The sequence below is a fragment of the Westerdykella ornata genome (genome assembly GCF_010094085.1).
Source record: "Westerdykella ornata strain CBS 379.55 unplaced genomic scaffold EI97scaffold_15, whole genome shotgun sequence".
Classification (NCBI taxonomy): domain Eukaryota; kingdom Fungi; phylum Ascomycota; class Dothideomycetes; order Pleosporales; family Sporormiaceae; genus Westerdykella; species Westerdykella ornata.
The window spans coordinates 285,404-301,304 of NW_022986865.1; the positions used below are offsets into that span (position 1 = coordinate 285,404).

A 15,901-nucleotide genomic window follows, 5' to 3' on the forward strand; every position below is an offset into this window, starting at 1 on the left:
CTCGTTATGTCTTGCTGTATTCGCACTAGAAACTGTGCTGTCATTACAATGCAGCGGGAACTTTTGGCGTATCACTTCCACGCGGCTTGTATGTGCTCTTTAAGAGCTATATGGTAATGTATAGCACTGCCTCCCGTTCGCTGGTACTATACTCCGCTAGGCAGTGCATAGTTTACGTGATAATGCAATTGACAAAAGAAATGCTGGGTGAGACCGTATCCATGTATGTAGACCTGTGCGCTGAAGATGCTGATATTCATCGCGTTAGTAACAGAAGAATGCTGGATTTTGGGAGTATATTTACCTGCTTGGCTGACTCCGGTCGCCAATCAAGAACTAACCGGCGGCTTAGGCTTGATGGTGTGAATACCCTCGCACTGGGGACAACGGAAAGCCCGCGAAAGCTTGATTTGAAGTGTGTTTTGTGTGGACGTTGTTGCGATTCCGATCTCGCACTGCCGGCAATATCTGCCCTGCAGGCCGAAACCGAATTGCCCCAGATTAGAGCAATCTTGAGATCCAACGTGCACATAATGACAACGGTTACAACTGAAAATGTGCTGGTTGCCAGTATAGATTTTCGCATTAGCAGGAGATCGGTCGCCAAATCCGCATTTGAACGAAGCAGTTCTACCACGCCCTTATCTTGAAGCATTGACGTTGAAACAATGGACCCGTCTGTGGTGGCTGCGACTACCAGTTTGCGCAATTCCACATGGGTTGGTACTTCGGTTGTCGTATAGTCGTAGATGAAGGCAGCAATGGTGACCCAGTCGTCGCTCTGCATCGCAATCATGGACTTTGCGAATGAAGTTTTGGCTAGCTTATAGAGTGTCGGACAGTCGTACTTGTCGGCAATAACAGCAACTTGTGCATGAAGCAAGGACGCCGAAGTGTCGTATTTAGACGCATGGTAGCCCGCGTTGTAGAAGTACGACACCATGCAGTCAAGTGCATTAGCGAATTCGGGATCATCGTGCAAGTTGATTTCTCCGCTGATCGTCTCCTATAAATCGGTGTTATCTAACGCTTAGGGATCACGTCATCTTTCAAAATCACTTACTTTGAAGCCAGCAGTGAGGGCCTTATGGAACCATTTGGAATGGCAGCATGCGAGAGCTTTGTGGATCTGCCATCGCTTCTCACCAAAGGTGACGGTGAGGTCTGACAGATTACCAGCCGTCAAATATCTGTCACAGATGAGCAGGAGTGGTGGACACTAGATTAGCGAGCAAGTCTAACTGACGTTATGATAAGAAAGGGTATCTGCCACCACTTGATAAAGGTATAGGAGAAACGGACTTACTCTGAAAGATCACGGATGTAGTTTTTGTGATCTGCAGCCATATTGCCATAGGAAAATTGGCCAGAGTCTTTTTGTCAGAGAGGAGACCGTAGAGGAGACCGTAGAGGAGAGCGATGAGGAAGTGGGGTGTACGGCAGGCTGTTGTAGGCAACACCGCCATCAATCGAATTTGCGATTCTGCGATTTTGCAAAAAGGCACAAAACAGCATAAAAACAGCATGTTTCTAGCTGCGCAAGAGGGTATTTCTAGATAAGTAGTAGTTAAGAAGACTATTATAAATAGGAAAAACATGCATGTAGAGGTGTAGGCGTAGGTGCAGAAGTATAGGCGTAGGTGCAGGCAAATTCGCGAATTCGCGATTCTGCGATTTTGCACGTTAGCCCTCCGTACCTATGCCTACACCTCTGGATCTCTGCACCTAGGCCTACACCTCTGCATGCATGTTTTTCTTATCTATAATAGTCTTCTTAACTACTACTTATCTAGAAATACCCTCTTGCGCAGCTAGAAACATGCTGTTTTTATGCTGTTTTGTGCCTTTTTGCAAAATCGCAGAATCGCAAATTCGATTGATGGCGGTGTTGCCTACAACAGCCTGCCGTAGGGATTATCTACGGCGGACTATATTTGGATTTAGTGCCAAAACTCAGATTACTACGCAACACGAAGCCCTGCGCACTGCGTACTTGTATGCGTATTTGTACCGCGTACCTATACTGCGTATATATATACTACGTACTTGCTCTGCGTACTTGCTCTGCGTACTTCTATAGATATATACTACGTACATGCAGCGTTTATATACTACGTGCTTGCACTACGTACTTATCCTGCGTACTTCTTCTGCGTAGTATACTTACATTACTAAAAGTTACGCAGGGCAAGTACGCAGGGCAAGTACGCAGCGCAGGCACGTAGTAGAAGTATATGATATATCTAAGTACGCAGTACAAGTATACAGCGCGAGTACGTAGCGCAAGTACGCAGCGCAAGTACGCAGCGCAGGCACACAGTAGAAGAATATACTATATCTAAGTACGCAGTGCAAGTACGCAGTATATATACGCAGAGCAAGTACGCAGTACATATACGCAGTGTAAGTAGCGGTACGAGTACGCATACAAGTACGCAGGGCTTCGTATTGCGTGGTGATCTGAGTTTTGGCACTAAATCCAAATATAGTCCGCCGTAGTTATCCGAAGGCTTGCGCTCAAACTAGGCTGCCCGTCATCGTGACAATTGTAACATTATTTATCTCCGACAAAACACCTGCACACACACTACACGCATCTCTATATTTTAATGTTCAACGAAACTCGCTTCACGATCGTCTCTCACTTTCATGACCCCACCCAGCTCCCCCTCAACCGCCCCTTCGCTGCCCTACCATGAGCCAGGGATCATTACCATCTTAGTCCTTTCATCCTTCCTCCTTGTGCTCAATGTCGTCAACGCGGTACTCAACAAGGTACTGTTTTGCGGATTGTTAGGTCAGATCTTGGTCGGCATCGCTTGGGGAACGCCTGGTGCGAGATGGCTGTCTGCAGAAGTGGAAAAGTCCGTTGTCCAATTGGGTTATCTAGGGCTGGTATTGCTTGTATATGAAGGTTCCTATCTCCAGTTCCTAAATCTGTCAATACTAGCGTCGTGGCCGTTTAGCGGAAATAGAGATATTGGCCTGGGATGCCCACCCAGATATAAAGTCCCGCTATATCGACTATTGTAGAACTCAACTGAGTTGAAGAGAACATGTTTCAGGACCATCTAACATCCCACAGGCGGCCTCCAAACCTCCTACCCATCCCTAAAAGCCAATCTCGCCCTCTCCACCGGCGTCGCCCTCACCGGAATCGCCGTCCCTATCGCACTCTCCTACACTCTCCAACCTCTCCTCAATGCAACTCCACTGCAAGCCTTTGCCGCCGGCGCAGCCCTCTGCTCCACCAGCCTAGGCACTACCTTCACTGTCCTCGCATCCAGCGGTCTATCAGCGTCACGGCTGGGCGTAGTGCTGACGAGCGCAGCTATGATGGACGATGTTGTCGGATTAGTAATGGTTCAGGTGATATCGAATCTCGGTGGTGAGGCCTTCGATTGGGTGACTGTTGTGCGTCCTATCCTCGTTTCCATTGCGTTCGCTGTGGCAGTTCCGATTGTTTGCCTCCTCGCCGTGAGACCAGCTATGCTATGGCTTAACCGTTACCGCGAGGGGCATCCGACCGGGCAGCTCAACCGTCTGTTGTGTCAGACTCAGACGGTTTTTGCGTTGCACTCAGTCCTCCTGGTTGGTTTGGTTGCTGGCGCGACGTACGCTGGAACGTCCAATCTGTTTGCCGCCTATATTGCGGGAACGGTGGTTAGTTGGTGGGACTCGGAAGTACCTCATCCCACCATTCCCACGTCCAACTCGTGCGACCCGGTCGTTGATGGGAAGCGAAGAGGAGGCTCTGCATTCGCCACTGGGAATCCACCCAACGAAGGACCTGATTTCGTTCCAGCTGAAGAAAACTCACGCACAGAGAAAGGAGACTCAGGAGAGAGGATTCTCCCTACCACCGACGTACAATCCACTCGTGCCCCCATCACATCCAATTCCAGTAACCAGGATACATCCGGCCCCGCCATCTACCACCACTACTACTACCCATCCGTCTCGAGAATCCTCCAACCCTTCTTCTTCGCCTCCATTGGCTTCTCCATCCCCCTCACCCGCATGTTCCGTCCCTCCATCTTATGGAAAGGCATCGTTTACGCCATCCTAATGGCCTTTGGGAAACTCGTCTGCGGCCTGTGGCTTGTTCGATTTCCCGTCGGCGGCGGGAAGAAAGATAGTGATAAGCATACCACCAGTCGAGTGACCTCACTCAAAGCAAACCTCTCGGAATCTCTCCTGCAGCGTTTCCGAAGCAAGAAGGAGAAGAACAAGCAGCTGCAGGACCACACTACACGAAACGCAACAACCAGCGCGCCCGGCCCCAGCTCTTCCCCGTCAGTCCCGCCATCATCATCAACGCCATCTTCCAGGCCCGACACCTCGAGCCCATCCTCCCACCACCCACCCCCCCACCCACAAACCACCGCCAACCCCCAAACCCCACTCTCCCTCCACCCCGCTCTAATCTTGGGCCTCGCAATGTGCGCACGGGGCGAAATCGGGTTCCTCATCTCCGGCGTCGCCGAGGCCAAGGGCATCTTCTCTTCATCCTCCTCCTCCTCCTCCTCCTCCTCCTCCTCTACCCCATCCTCCTCTACTACCCCCTCTCCATCTAACACCTCCCCCTCAGACATCTTCCTCGTCGTAACCTGGGCCATCGTCCTGTGCACCGTCATCGGTCCGCTCGGCGTCGGGCTCTGCGTGCGCAGGGTGAAGGAACTCCAGGAGCGGAAGAGAAAGGAGGACGAGAAGCAGGAGAGTGGTGCGGGGAGAGATGTTTTGGGGGTTTGGGGGTTGGGGTAGACGTGGGGAGGAGACGGTGATGATGTGTTATGTGGAGGTTCTGGACCCCTCACTAGTCGCCGGCAACGCTCTCGACAGTAAGGAACGGAGTAAATTTCAGCTAACTACTCTACTAAATAGAGGAGGGGGCCTGTACTTCCTAAACGAGCGTTTCTAATTAGTCCTCTATACCTTTTAGTACAGGAATAGAGCTTATAAGTAGGCTGTATGTGTCAGGACCCGACCCTATGCCACCGAGCCATGCAACCTTGCAAAAAGGTACGAATAATCAACAACTGTTGATTATTCTGCATAGGATAGTTATATAGGCACGAACCGTGACAGTATGTTGTAAAACTAACGTAAATAGACTATAATATATTTATTTTAGGCAATTAAAGACTAGGTGCCAGTAAATTGCTTCTCTATCTCTTCTATTTTAAGCTAGGGGGATGCTTCTTATACTATTTTAAACCTATAAGGATAGTTTTGTAAATTCCAATTACTTCACCATGTACCGACCATACGTACAGTCGGGTGTACGTACTAACGAGAGCGTTGGGACTCGCCAGGGAACCTTTCAGGACGCCGAAACTCGGCAATTGTAAGTAGATTACTTGGTGGAGATGGATTCGAAGTCTCTAAGCTTTTATTTCTGCATTCAGCTAAGATGGTGTAGATATAGAGCCTCCTCTCCCTTTGTAGATAGGCAACAAGGAGCAATTTTTTCTGCTGCGAGCTCTCATCACCTGACAGTTGATGATGATGGTGATGATGGTGATGGTGACGATGATGCTGATGATGGATCCCGGAGAATAGATAGATGTATGGACTGGTTCGTCGTCGCTGCGTATAGCTAATACATAGGTGCTGACTGACCCATGGCACCACACTGGTCAAACCTCCAGGGACTGAATCCTCTGCGTGTGCTCCCCGAGGACGATCGAGGTACATAGGGAGGAAAAAAAAGAAAGGAAAGAAAAAAATGGCAAGACGTTCGTTATGCGGGAGTGGAGTTGTGCATGAGCTCTAGACCTGCTGAGCTCCAAACTGTAACTTCATTGTCCAGATATCCACGCTGACTATCGGGCGCAAACGAAAGTAACAATTACATCTATCATCTAACATCTAACATCCAGTACGGAGTACCTATAGACTAACCACATACGCACATGATCACATCCCTCAGCATATCTACATCAAACGAACGTTCGAACGTGCATCAAACTGGCACTAGTCTCCTCCATACAAGGCCCAAGCCTACATATACAACAGATTCCCGCCCACAAAATGCCATTGTCCATCAGAGACACTATAAAATCAAAATTCCAGGCAGCTTTGCTTCAATCCCCTACCACCTGAACAAGACATCAGCATCGAATCGCCGATTCCCAGCACCATATACACATGCCCAGCTCAGCTCGCACCCCTAAGCGTGGTGATATCCTCCGAGCACAATCTCCCCGCCGGCGTCTCCGTCATCCTCCCACCCGTCTCGGAACTTTGTGTCTTCGCCAACGAACTCCGACCCTGCTTCGCCCTAACTTTCAAACTACTGATCGACGGGCTGGGGCTCGGACTCGGTGAACGCGAAACGGAATAAGGCGACAAGAGGAACTCCTGCCCCGTCTTCAATGCTGGTCGTGGAGGAGAAGAGGTGGAAGCCCCTGCAAGAGGTGACGAGCGTGATGCCGTAGCGACGCCTTCAAAGCGACCAACCAGGTCCTTGACGCGATTTCCACCCGGCGAAGCCGTTGCCGTACTTGAAGGACTATTTGCACCGGCAGCGGCAGCCGTGTCCGACCGACCGCCCGCATTCTTTGGACTTGCTTCCTCATTATCGCGAGGGAGACTCAGGATGCTGGAGCGATCGATGTCCGCGTTCACGACCCTCAATTTCCCCCTCGGCGCCGTAAATGTGACTTGCACAACCCGCCTCTCCACCGCGGCTTCAACATCCCAATCTTCATCCTCCGTCGCCACCGTATGCGCACTTCTCGCGTCTCCCAAGTCGCCGGCTTGGATCGGCCTCGGTGTAGGTAACGTCCCCGCATCCTCTAGGAGATCAATCAAGGTTGCCTGTTTCTGCCGCGCCTTCTTCGCGAGAGCTGCATCCTCCGGGGCACCGAAGTCATCACCGCTCTTACGCCGCCAAATGGAGCGAGGATCCATCGGATCGAGTTGGTCGTCCATCCAATCTTGCTTGCTGCTCCTGCTGCGGCGCCAGAAGGTGGCGTCGCTGGCGGCACGGCGAGGTGCGGAAGATGCCGGGAATGAGTTGCGAGTCTGGGGATGCGGCTCGATTGCCGACTGGGGATCGTCTCTGTAGCGGTCTAAGTGAGGGGTTGAAGTGGTCATGGAGCGAGTACGGCTTGATGGTCCTGTGGTTGAGGACCTTGCGAGAGCTTTGCGAACGCTGCCCAACCAGCGGCGCTTCCTGCTTTGTCCGGGCCAATCAAGCTGTGATGAAGCCGCGAGAGACGTCGTAGCCGTGCCCGCCCAGCTCATCGGAGTACCAGTGTCTTGATATGCGTGAGAAGAGGACGCGTTGGAAGTGGACGACGTCCCTGGACGAGCTCGTTCTGGGTTTCCTCCCAACAGCGATTGTCCTTCGGCCTGGAGTTGCATGAATGAAGTTGGCGCAGTGGTAAATGAGTCCCTCTCTTCAGCTGCTGTTGCAAACACCGAGCGCGTACTTGTGAGCGATTGGCTGCGCTCATCCGAGCTCTCCCATCCTCCACTATAGCGATTCGATCTGCTATTCGGTGGGCTTCCATCTGGTGTTTGGAAGGGGTTGGCGCAGTTCAAGATTGCCGAAGACCGCATCGAAGCAGTCCTCGCCATACTTCCAGTTGATGACAAGTTGGACCGCATACTACGCTCGCTCAGAGTCGATTCCGTCCGATCGGACTTGTCTGGCGAGAAGCGGCCAGCAGAATGTTGGCTGTTACGACGGACGGGCCCAGGGTCGTGTACCGAGAGCCATTCATTTGCCCTATGATGCAGTTCTTCGTGCTCGGGTGAAGCAGGTGCGGAATGGATGAGCGGTGCGCTCTGCTCCATATCCATGCGCGATCCGCGTTTGCTTGCCACAAAGGGGTCCAGGATTGGTGCATTGTCGAAGATGGAGACTCCTTTCGACTCCCTTCTTTCCAACATCTCTGACCGATGCAGGGGGGTGTTTTCGGTGGCACCGCTCTGCTCTTGGCCTTGGTCCCGAAGACGCTGCGCAGCTCGTTCTTCTTCTTGCTCCTCCTCAAGTTCATCGATGACGTGGATGTGGCCCGATCCATGCAGCCTCCTTTCATCGTATCTGTTCATGAGATAGGTGGGTCGATTGCCAAGGCTGCGTCTCAGGCCTCTAGTTGGACTTGGGATTTCCACGAGAAGTCCTGTTCGTTCCGCGTCCTGGGCGTTGAGTTGTCTCCATCCTCTGGTCCCATGCTTTCCGTTTGTCGGCGAAGAATAATGATCATGTGCATCATCGTAATACGTCTCTGTAGGTCCCGGCGACAGGTTATCCAGCGTGTATCGGTGCGCGCCGAGTGATAGCTCTTGAAGTTGCTTCTCCCGTATCTCGCGCTGCTTCCTCAGACGCCTAGTATACCAGAGGTAGAATATGAATAAGCTAAGCACGGCAGCCACGCCGATACCAAGCCCAACGCCCAGACCTGCTTTTTGAGATGTTGTCGCGAGCGGGCCAGATTTACTAGGCTCCGCCTGCGGGTCTTTAGGGGGCGTATAATCGGTAATCCAGGTATTGGAGCTGACATTGAAGAAGAGAGTCCTGTCATTGACAGAAACACCTCTACGTTGCCGTGAACTCGAGGGGGATATGGTGTAGCCTCCGGTGATCATCATAACTCCGCCAGGAAGCATTGCTGCTCCGTGGCCATACAGGCCAGAGTCCTTCTCTAGCCCATGGCCACTCGTTACCGGAACGGACCATTCCCATTGATCCACCCCACCGTATTCTTCGCCGAGACTTAGAACAGCCAGTTGTGGAAGTGCAGGAGTATTGAGGTCGCCAATCCAACCGCCATAGACGACGAGATGTTGCCCATCCGGAGTTAGAACAGCCGTATGACCAGATCGGGGCTCGACCTCAGTGATGTCACCTCGAATAGCAAGGTCAGTTCTCTCGGTGCTTGGTTGCTGCACGGGGACAAAGGTCCAGCCTTGTTGAGGGAGCGAGAAGAGGGCGACCTGAGACATATTGATAAATGCGGAGCTCGTATGGCCGCCCACTAGCACGAAATTCTGTTGGCGGGTCTGGCTGCCATCGCTACGGTTTGAATAGCTCGGCGCAAGTGCGGTGAGAGTAAATCCCGCTTCCGGTATAGGTGGTCCTCGACTTGTGGATAGACTAAGGCGATACTCCAGTGGCTGAACATCGTTTGCCAGAGGATCCAGTGCCATCATCAAGTTCGAATATTCCGCATGGGCTTGCCAGTCTTCGCCGTCTCCTTGGGTTGGACACATGCCACCGAACATGTAGACACTCGTGTCTGTCATGTTGCCGTCAACGACTGGAGAAAAGGCAATGGCCCCGTTAAGGTACCGTGGTCCAGTCGATCGGTCATCCTCATCTTCCCGACTCACAACGACATCCTGCTTCCACCAGGTTTTGGTCCTGCGTTCATCCGGAGTCCCAGGGCCATATGTCCAGATCTCTCCCTTTTCCGACCCACATTCCCCAGTATATACCGTAACGTTACCAGCACTGTCCACCACCGGGGTAAATGGTTTCTGCGTATCGGAGGCGAGGAAGGGTAATTCGGAGGACAATCTCGTGTACTGTATCTCTGAAGCATCGAGCTTGGACGATATTGCGACATGTTCCAAGGAAAACTGAGACGAGGAGCCGTCCAGCGGTCGGAAGACGTAGAGCTCGGTCCCATGCTGAAGAACACGAGTAGGGTTATACGGCGACCGAGCGGTGACAAAGAACAGCAAGATGGACCAAACGAAAGGAACAACAGGCGTAGCGAAAACGCTGAACGAGCCCATCTCCAGCGACGGCGCAGCCAGCAGATGCATCATGAAGGGAGGAAAAGACCAGGAGGTCGACTGCAAGGGCTGGTTCCTACATGGACCGAACGGTTGGCGATAGTGGTTGCGTTAGGAGGGGAACGGTTCATGACACGGATAGTGGAGCACAGAGATGGCGGGCAGCCCGGTCTGTAAACAGAGGCCCAGCCTCCTCCAAAGCGGTCCATGGCGCAACGCGGGACCCTGTGGATCACGCCCGAGTATCTTTCGTGCAGCGGCAACGGGCAGATGGTGCTGGGAGCCAATGAGTGGGCGTAGAAGCAGTTCGGTGGCTCATCGAGGAATGCATCGGAGGAGGCTGGGCGCCGAGGGTGAGATGCACGTGCCAGCGGGTAAACAGTCGTTGCCCAGAGCAACCGTGAGGCGTGCTGAGGGGTGAGCTGACGGGAGCATGGAGATGGCGAATGGCATTGCGAGAAGAGCGGAGGAAGTGTTGTGCGGTTCGAGGATGAAAGAAAAGGATGGCGAAGGCTGTGAGAGTGTGAAAGCTGAGGGGGGTTACATAAGGGAGGGGAATGGTAGGGAGGAGGAAGCGCAAGGAGGTGGTGGTTGTACGGTGTCTTGGCATGAACCAACCCCATATTCTACGGTCTGTGGTATGTCTCCAACTCTTTTAACATCGATCACAGTTGCATTATTGACAACGCTGCTCTTGTTCGCACCCAAGGATATCTATCTACTAACCGACACAGCCAGTATGCTGCACATGATCACGCTCAAACAGTAAACTTCATCCCACCATTCGCGCACACGACACTCCCCGTCGTCCACCCTGCCTCGGGCGTACACAGCATCCCGACCACTCCCGCAATCTCCTCGCTATACGCCGGCCTCCCACCTGCCTTCATCGCAGGCTCGTAGATCTCCGGGGGATCGATTCCCTGCCTTGGCCTTGCCAGCGGCGTATTCTCAATGTGCGGTTTATTCTGCGCCGTGAACTTGTCGTCTGTCGAGAGATACATATCCGTAGTGACAGGACCAGGATTGATCGCATTGACGGTCGCACGTTCTGCGAGTTCGCGAGCCCATGTCCGCGTCATGGCTTCCAGGGCGGCTTTGGTGCCGCCGTAGATGGACTGGCTGATGTAGCCGAGTGAGGAGCTCACCGAGGAGACGTTCACAATGCGGCCTGAGCGATCATGCGGCAGATAGGGCAACGCCGCCTGCACGAGCAGCAGCGGCCCCCGCACATTGACATTGAACTGCCTCGCAAACTCCTGAGCTGATACCGTCTCGAGGGTATCGTTGCGTGCCACACCGGCATTATTGATGATGATGTCGATCTGGAAGTTGCCGGATTTGGGGTGCTGGAAGTGGTTCTTTGCAACCTCAACAATGTACTTGGGGCCTTCCTCGGAGCCCATGCTGGCTTGGACGGTGACGGCTTTGATGCCATGTTCGGAGCGCAGGTCTTGGGCAAGCTGTTCGGCGAGCTTGGTCGACGAGTCGGAGGTGTAGTTGAGCACTAGGTTGCAGCCTTTGCTGGCGAGGTTGCGGGCGACGGCGGCGCCGATGCCTGTGAACTGTTAGAAGAAGCTCCGAGAGTCGATGAGGGGTAGATGTACCTCTTGAAGCGCCAGTAACAATGGCCAGTCTGCCTTCTAGCACTCGGTGACCGGTCGGACCCCAGAGGAGGTTGGTCGATGCTGTTCGAGCACTGCTGGGTATAGACATGGTGAGGATGCGTTTCTGGAGAGGGAGCAGTTGTTCTGTGAGAAGGTTAATAATAAAGTTATAATTCTACAGGCGGTTGTTATGATGGCTGAATAGCGGGGTCGTGGTGGGGGGCAGCTGCAGTGCGGATAGCCGGCCCAGGTATCGTCGGCATCTACGGATTGTACATTGATGGTTAGTCCCATGAAACCACTGCCTCGACTGGCCTAGAGGGTGCTTTTCTCTGGGGGACGAGGTCCATCATGATCATCACCGTGGTAGTCTAACTGAAGGGCGAAGGGCTGAGGAGGGGTCCACGGGTGGTAGAATCCATGATGGCTAATCTTGGCATGGTGTGGTATACCTCTTTTCAGATGCTGCCCCTCCGAGAGGGTTTCGGAGACCGACTGACCCATGCAGGAGTATATACCACAGAATACCTCAGGCCATCGTCTGGTGTAGGAAATCTGCTCTTGAATAGAATCTGATATTTGATGTCCTTCTGTCTCGATAAGTGTGCAGGTGTAGCTTGTCTGAGGCCTGCTTGTGAGAGGTCCTCATGATATTGCTACCTCACAATGGTGAAGGCGACAAAGACTGCAGAATCACCTCTCAGGAAAATAATAAATGGTCTTGCCCCTCCATGCCCAAAAGAATAGACCGAACCCGTCTGACACTCTGCATGGAGCCTACGGACAACGACCGGCGTCGATTGGCTCGTTGACGGAAAGTCCGAAGAGATGCGACTCCGTGTTGTTGCACAAATACTCCGTTTCCCATAAACGGTCGCAGCTCACTTGCTCTTCGGAGCCTGGCCCAGCGGAAAGCTTTGGAGAAGTCCCCGGCGAAAGGACCGGCGCCGAAGTCGGAAAAAACCCATGATGGCGTGCCCAGCGCCCACGTTTTCCTGCTGCGAGGTGTGACTGCATAGATGCGCTGTGTGAAACTTTCGCTGTAGATACCTCGACAGAGAGCCTACACTCGACAATTGGCACCAAAATAGCTGGCATCCAGACCTGCCAGTTTGAATAACCCGGGACCGGGCTACAGAACAAGTTCGAGGTGCATCGAGGCAATCCAGGCGCAGGGCCCACAGGCAATCGGTGGATATAAAAGACCCTGGAGAAAAGAGAGCCATAAGCTTCACACCATCGCAAAGGCGGTGAGATTTCGCATTCCCAATCCGGACTAGCTCCAGCCCCGCGTGCCGTGCCAGCAGAAACCAAGCCCAGAGTGAAAAGCACACCACCGCCCTAGGAGAAATCCTTCTTATTGTGCCCCTCCCCCCTCCTCCGACTCCGACAACACAATTCTTCTCGCTCACTCCTCCTCCTCCTCCTCTCCTTCTTCATCAATCCCCTGCCACACTTCATTCTCCCTCATCAACCCATTTTATTCTTCTTTCAATTGTTCTTTCTAGTACCCCGCCACCTCACATCACCTCACCATGGTTCAGTCCTCCGTGCTCGGGTTCCCCCGCATGGGAGCCAACCGTGAGTTGAAAAAGGCAAATGAGGCCTACTGGGCCGACAAGCTGTCCCGGGACGAGCTCCTCAAGGAGGGCAAGCGTCTGCGTCTGGAGCACTGGAAGCTGCAGAAGGATGCCGGCGTCGATGTCATCCCCAGCAACGACTTCGCCTTCTACGACCACATCCTCGACCACATCCAGCTCTTCAACGTAGGCTTCAGACTTTTCACTTAACTCGAGAATCTCCGCTAACCATCACCCAGGCCATCCCTGAGCGGTACACCAAGCACAACCTCAACAAGCTCGATGAGTACTTCGCCATGGGCCGTGGCCACCAGAGGGACGGCGTCGACGTTCCCAGCTTGGTAAGCTTACCTCCTTCCTTTCTCTCGAGAGAACAAGACTGACTCTTCCATAGGAAATGGTCAAGTGGTTCGACTCAAACTACCACTACGTGAAGCCCACCTTCCAGAACGGCCAGACCTTCAAGCTTGCCTCTGAACCCAAGCCCGTTGTCGAGTTCCTCGAGGCCAAGGAGGCCGGCATCGTCACCCGCCCCGTCCTCATCGGTCCCGTCTCCTTCCTCGCCCTTGGCAAGGCCGACCGCGGCCAGTCCGTGGACCCCATCTCGCTCCTGGACAAGTTGATCCCCGTCTACGTCGAGCTGCTCGAGAAGCTGAAGGCGGCTGGCGCCGAGACCGTCCAGATTGATGAGCCCGTCCTCGTCCTGGATCTTGCCGACAAGATCAAGCAGGCCTTCAAGCCCGCCTACGAGAAGCTCGTCGGCGCCAACCTCCCCAAGATCGTGCTTGCCACCTACTTCGGCGACATTGTGCACAACTTCGACGTCTTCCCCGCCATCCAGAACCTCCATGGACTCCACATCGACCTCGTCAGGCACCCCGAACAGCTCGAAGCCGTCATTGGCAAGCTCGGCCCCAACCAGGTCCTCTCGGCTGGTGTCGTCGATGGCCGCAACATCTGGAAGACCAACTTCAAGCGTGCCATTGAGATTGTAGAGACCGCCATCCAGAAGCTCGGCAAGGACCGCGTCATCGTTGCCACCTCCAGCTCCCTTCTCCACACCCCTCACTCGCTCGAGAGCGAGAAGAAGCTGCCCGAGGAGGTCAAGGATTGGTTCTCCTTCGCCACCCAGAAGACCGCTGAGGTCGTCGTCATTGCCAAGGCCGTGACGGATGGTCCTGCCTCCGTCCGCGAGGCTCTCGAGGCCAACGCCAAATCCATCCAGGCTCGTGCTTCGTCCGAGCGCACCAACAACAAGGCCGTCAAGGAGCGCCAGGCCAAGGTCACGGCTGCCGACCACGAGCGCAAGTCTCCCTTCCCCGAGCGTTATGCCCAGCAGAAGACCCACCTCAGCCTGCCCCTCTTCCCCACCACCACCATTGGCTCGTTCCCCCAGACCAAGGACATCCGTATCCAGCGCAACAAGTTCACCAAGGGTGAGATCACCGCTGAGGAGTACGAGAAGTTCATTGAGAAGGAGATTGAGGAGGTCGTCAAGATCCAGGAGGAGCTTGACCTCGACGTGTTTGTGCACGGTGAGCCTGAGCGCAACGACATGGTGCAGTACTTCGGCGAGAGGCTGGACGGCTATGTCTTCACCACCCACGGCTGGGTCCAGTCCTACGGCTCCCGCTGCGTGCGTCCCCCGATCATTGTTGGTGACATCTCCCGTCCCGCCCCCATGACCGTCAAGGAGTCCCAGTACGCCGCCTCCATCTCCAAGAAGCCCATGAAGGGTATGCTCACGGGTCCGATCACCTGCCTGAGGTGGTCTTTCCCCCGTGACGACGTCCACCAGTCTGTCCAGGCCCAGCAGCTCGCTCTCGCCATCCGCGACGAGGTGCTCGATCTCGAGGCCGCCGGTGTCTACGTCATCCAGGTTGATGAGCCTGCTCTCCGTGAGGGTCTCCCGCTCCGCGCTGGCACTGAGCGTGAGAAGTACCTCTCTTGGGCCGTCGACTCCTTCAAGCTCTCGGTTGCTGGTGTCCAGGACTCGACCCAGATCCACTCCCACTTCTGCTACTCCGAGTTCCAGGACTTCTTCCACGCCATTGCCGCTCTCGATGCCGATGTGCTCTCCATCGAGAACAGCAAGAGCGACGCCAAGCTCCTCAAGGTCTTCGAGGACAAGGCCTATCCCCGCCACATTGGCCCCGGCGTCTACGACATCCACTCGCCTCGTGTCCCCTCCGAGGAGGAGATCAAGGAGCGCATCGCTGAGATGCTCGTCTACCTCAGGCCTGAGCAGCTCTGGGTCAACCCCGACTGCGGCTTGAAGACGCGCCAGTGGAAGGAGACCAAGGCTGCGCTGACCAACATGGTCAACGCCGCCAAGTTCTACCGCCAGAAGTACTCTTCGTAGACGAAGGCACTTCGGCAGCCTATTTAGGCACTTCTAGGCCTACGCTTTGATCAGCGTGGCCTTTCCAAAGCAGCATATCAACAGCTGCGCTGTAATGTGTGTAATGTGTTCATGATACCAACAAAAGTTCAACCTGCATTCATGGTCATACGGTGGGTGGGTAGGTGGGTGGGTGGGGTTTATGAGCGATCTCAACATCGGCGTTCATAAGCATATTTGTGGGATTGTTAATCAGGCGTTGTGCTCCTTTGCGAGCGTGGCTGAAGGCGTTTTGCAAAAAGTCTGGATTTTCAGAGACTTTCAACGAAGTTCTTACTCGCAAGCATACCGTTAGAATTAGATATCCGAGAGGCTGATGAGAAGTGGACTTGTCCGCTCTGAGGACGAGGGAGGTGAGACCTTGGCTTCCAAGGTTCGTCCTTGCGAGAGCGACAAACAAAGTAGAAACAACCTAATAAACGAAGTTCAACACCTTCACCTGACTGTGTTTTGCTTTTCGCGAGTTGTTTCGGTTTTGTGATGTCGTACTGTGTGCGCTCTGATGTGGTGACGCCGCTAGTCTTGGGAGCTACCACTGAATACACGTACACAGGACTTCA

General features: G+C 53.8%; 5 protein-coding genes across 5 annotated transcripts; 2 read left to right on the top strand and 3 right to left on the bottom strand.

Annotated features, from left to right (window-relative positions):
• Window positions 1–30: 30 nt before the first annotated feature.
• Window positions 31–1,547, bottom strand: EI97DRAFT_81740 (uncharacterized protein). Its single transcript, XM_033803108.1, has 4 exons — window positions 1,307–1,547; window positions 1,064–1,190; window positions 305–1,006; window positions 31–249 (listed from the first exon to the last, which is right to left on the bottom strand). Exons 1-4 carry the CDS (start codon window positions 1,345–1,347, stop codon window positions 157–159), a joined length of 963 nt encoding a protein of 320 aa, XP_033652768.1. The 5' UTR covers window positions 1,348–1,547; the 3' UTR covers window positions 31–156.
• A 1,026-nt stretch (window positions 1,548–2,573) lies between these two features.
• EI97DRAFT_468177 (Sodium/hydrogen exchanger) lies at window positions 2,574–4,764 on the top strand (the record flags this gene model as incomplete). The annotated part of the gene is made up of 2 exons (XM_033801644.1): window positions 2,574–2,914; window positions 3,086–4,764. Exons 1-2 carry the CDS (start codon window positions 2,650–2,652, stop codon window positions 4,762–4,764), a joined length of 1,944 nt encoding a protein of 647 aa, XP_033652769.1. The 5' UTR covers window positions 2,574–2,649.
• A 1,043-nt stretch (window positions 4,765–5,807) lies between these two features.
• EI97DRAFT_434460 (uncharacterized protein) lies at window positions 5,808–10,284 on the bottom strand. The gene has a single exon (XM_033798632.1). It carries the CDS (start codon window positions 9,784–9,786, stop codon window positions 6,160–6,162), a length of 3,627 nt encoding a protein of 1,208 aa, XP_033652770.1. The 5' UTR covers window positions 9,787–10,284; the 3' UTR covers window positions 5,808–6,159.
• Window positions 10,285–10,511: 227 nt separating this feature from the next.
• EI97DRAFT_379965 (NAD(P)-binding protein) lies at window positions 10,512–11,469 on the bottom strand (the record flags this gene model as incomplete). The annotated part of the gene is made up of 2 exons (XM_033795737.1): window positions 10,512–11,311; window positions 11,361–11,469. The coding sequence occupies 2 exons, from the start codon at window positions 11,467–11,469 to the stop codon at window positions 10,512–10,514; spliced, it is 909 nt and encodes a 302-aa protein (XP_033652771.1).
• A 1,231-nt stretch (window positions 11,470–12,700) lies between these two features.
• On the top strand, window positions 12,701–15,696 carry EI97DRAFT_420855 (cobalamin-independent methionine synthase). Its single transcript, XM_033797041.1, has 3 exons — window positions 12,701–13,126; window positions 13,180–13,281; window positions 13,335–15,696. The coding sequence occupies exons 1-3, from the start codon at window positions 12,896–12,898 to the stop codon at window positions 15,300–15,302; spliced, it is 2,301 nt and encodes a 766-aa protein (XP_033652772.1). The 5' UTR covers window positions 12,701–12,895; the 3' UTR covers window positions 15,303–15,696.
• Window positions 15,697–15,901: the final 205 nt, after the last annotated feature.

Excerpts from the sequence above, each read along its gene's own strand:
- EI97DRAFT_434460 (XM_033798632.1), bottom strand. The coding sequence starts at position 9,786 with ATGATGCATCTGCTGGCTGCGCCGTCGCTGGAGATGGGCTCGTTCAGC.
- EI97DRAFT_420855 (XM_033797041.1), top strand. The coding sequence starts at position 12,896 with ATGGTTCAGTCCTCCGTGCTCGGGTTCCCCCGCATGGGAGCCAACCGT. Across the intron at positions 13,127-13,179 it reads ACCACATCCAGCTCTTCAAC|GCCATCCCTGAGCGGTACAC; the intron begins GTAGGCTTCAGA and ends ACCATCACCCAG. Across the intron at positions 13,282-13,334 it reads GCGTCGACGTTCCCAGCTTG|GAAATGGTCAAGTGGTTCGA; the intron begins GTAAGCTTACCT and ends ACTCTTCCATAG.
- EI97DRAFT_81740 (XM_033803108.1), bottom strand. The coding sequence starts at position 1,347 with ATGGCTGCAGATCACAAAAACTACATCCGTGATCTTTCAGA. Across the intron at positions 1,007-1,063 it reads CCCTCACTGCTGGCTTCAAA|GAGACGATCAGCGGAGAAAT; the intron begins GTAAGTGATTTT and ends ACCGATTTATAG. Across the intron at positions 250-304 it reads GACCGGAGTCAGCCAAGCAG|CATCTTCAGCGCACAGGTCT; the intron begins GTAAATATACTC and ends GATGAATATCAG.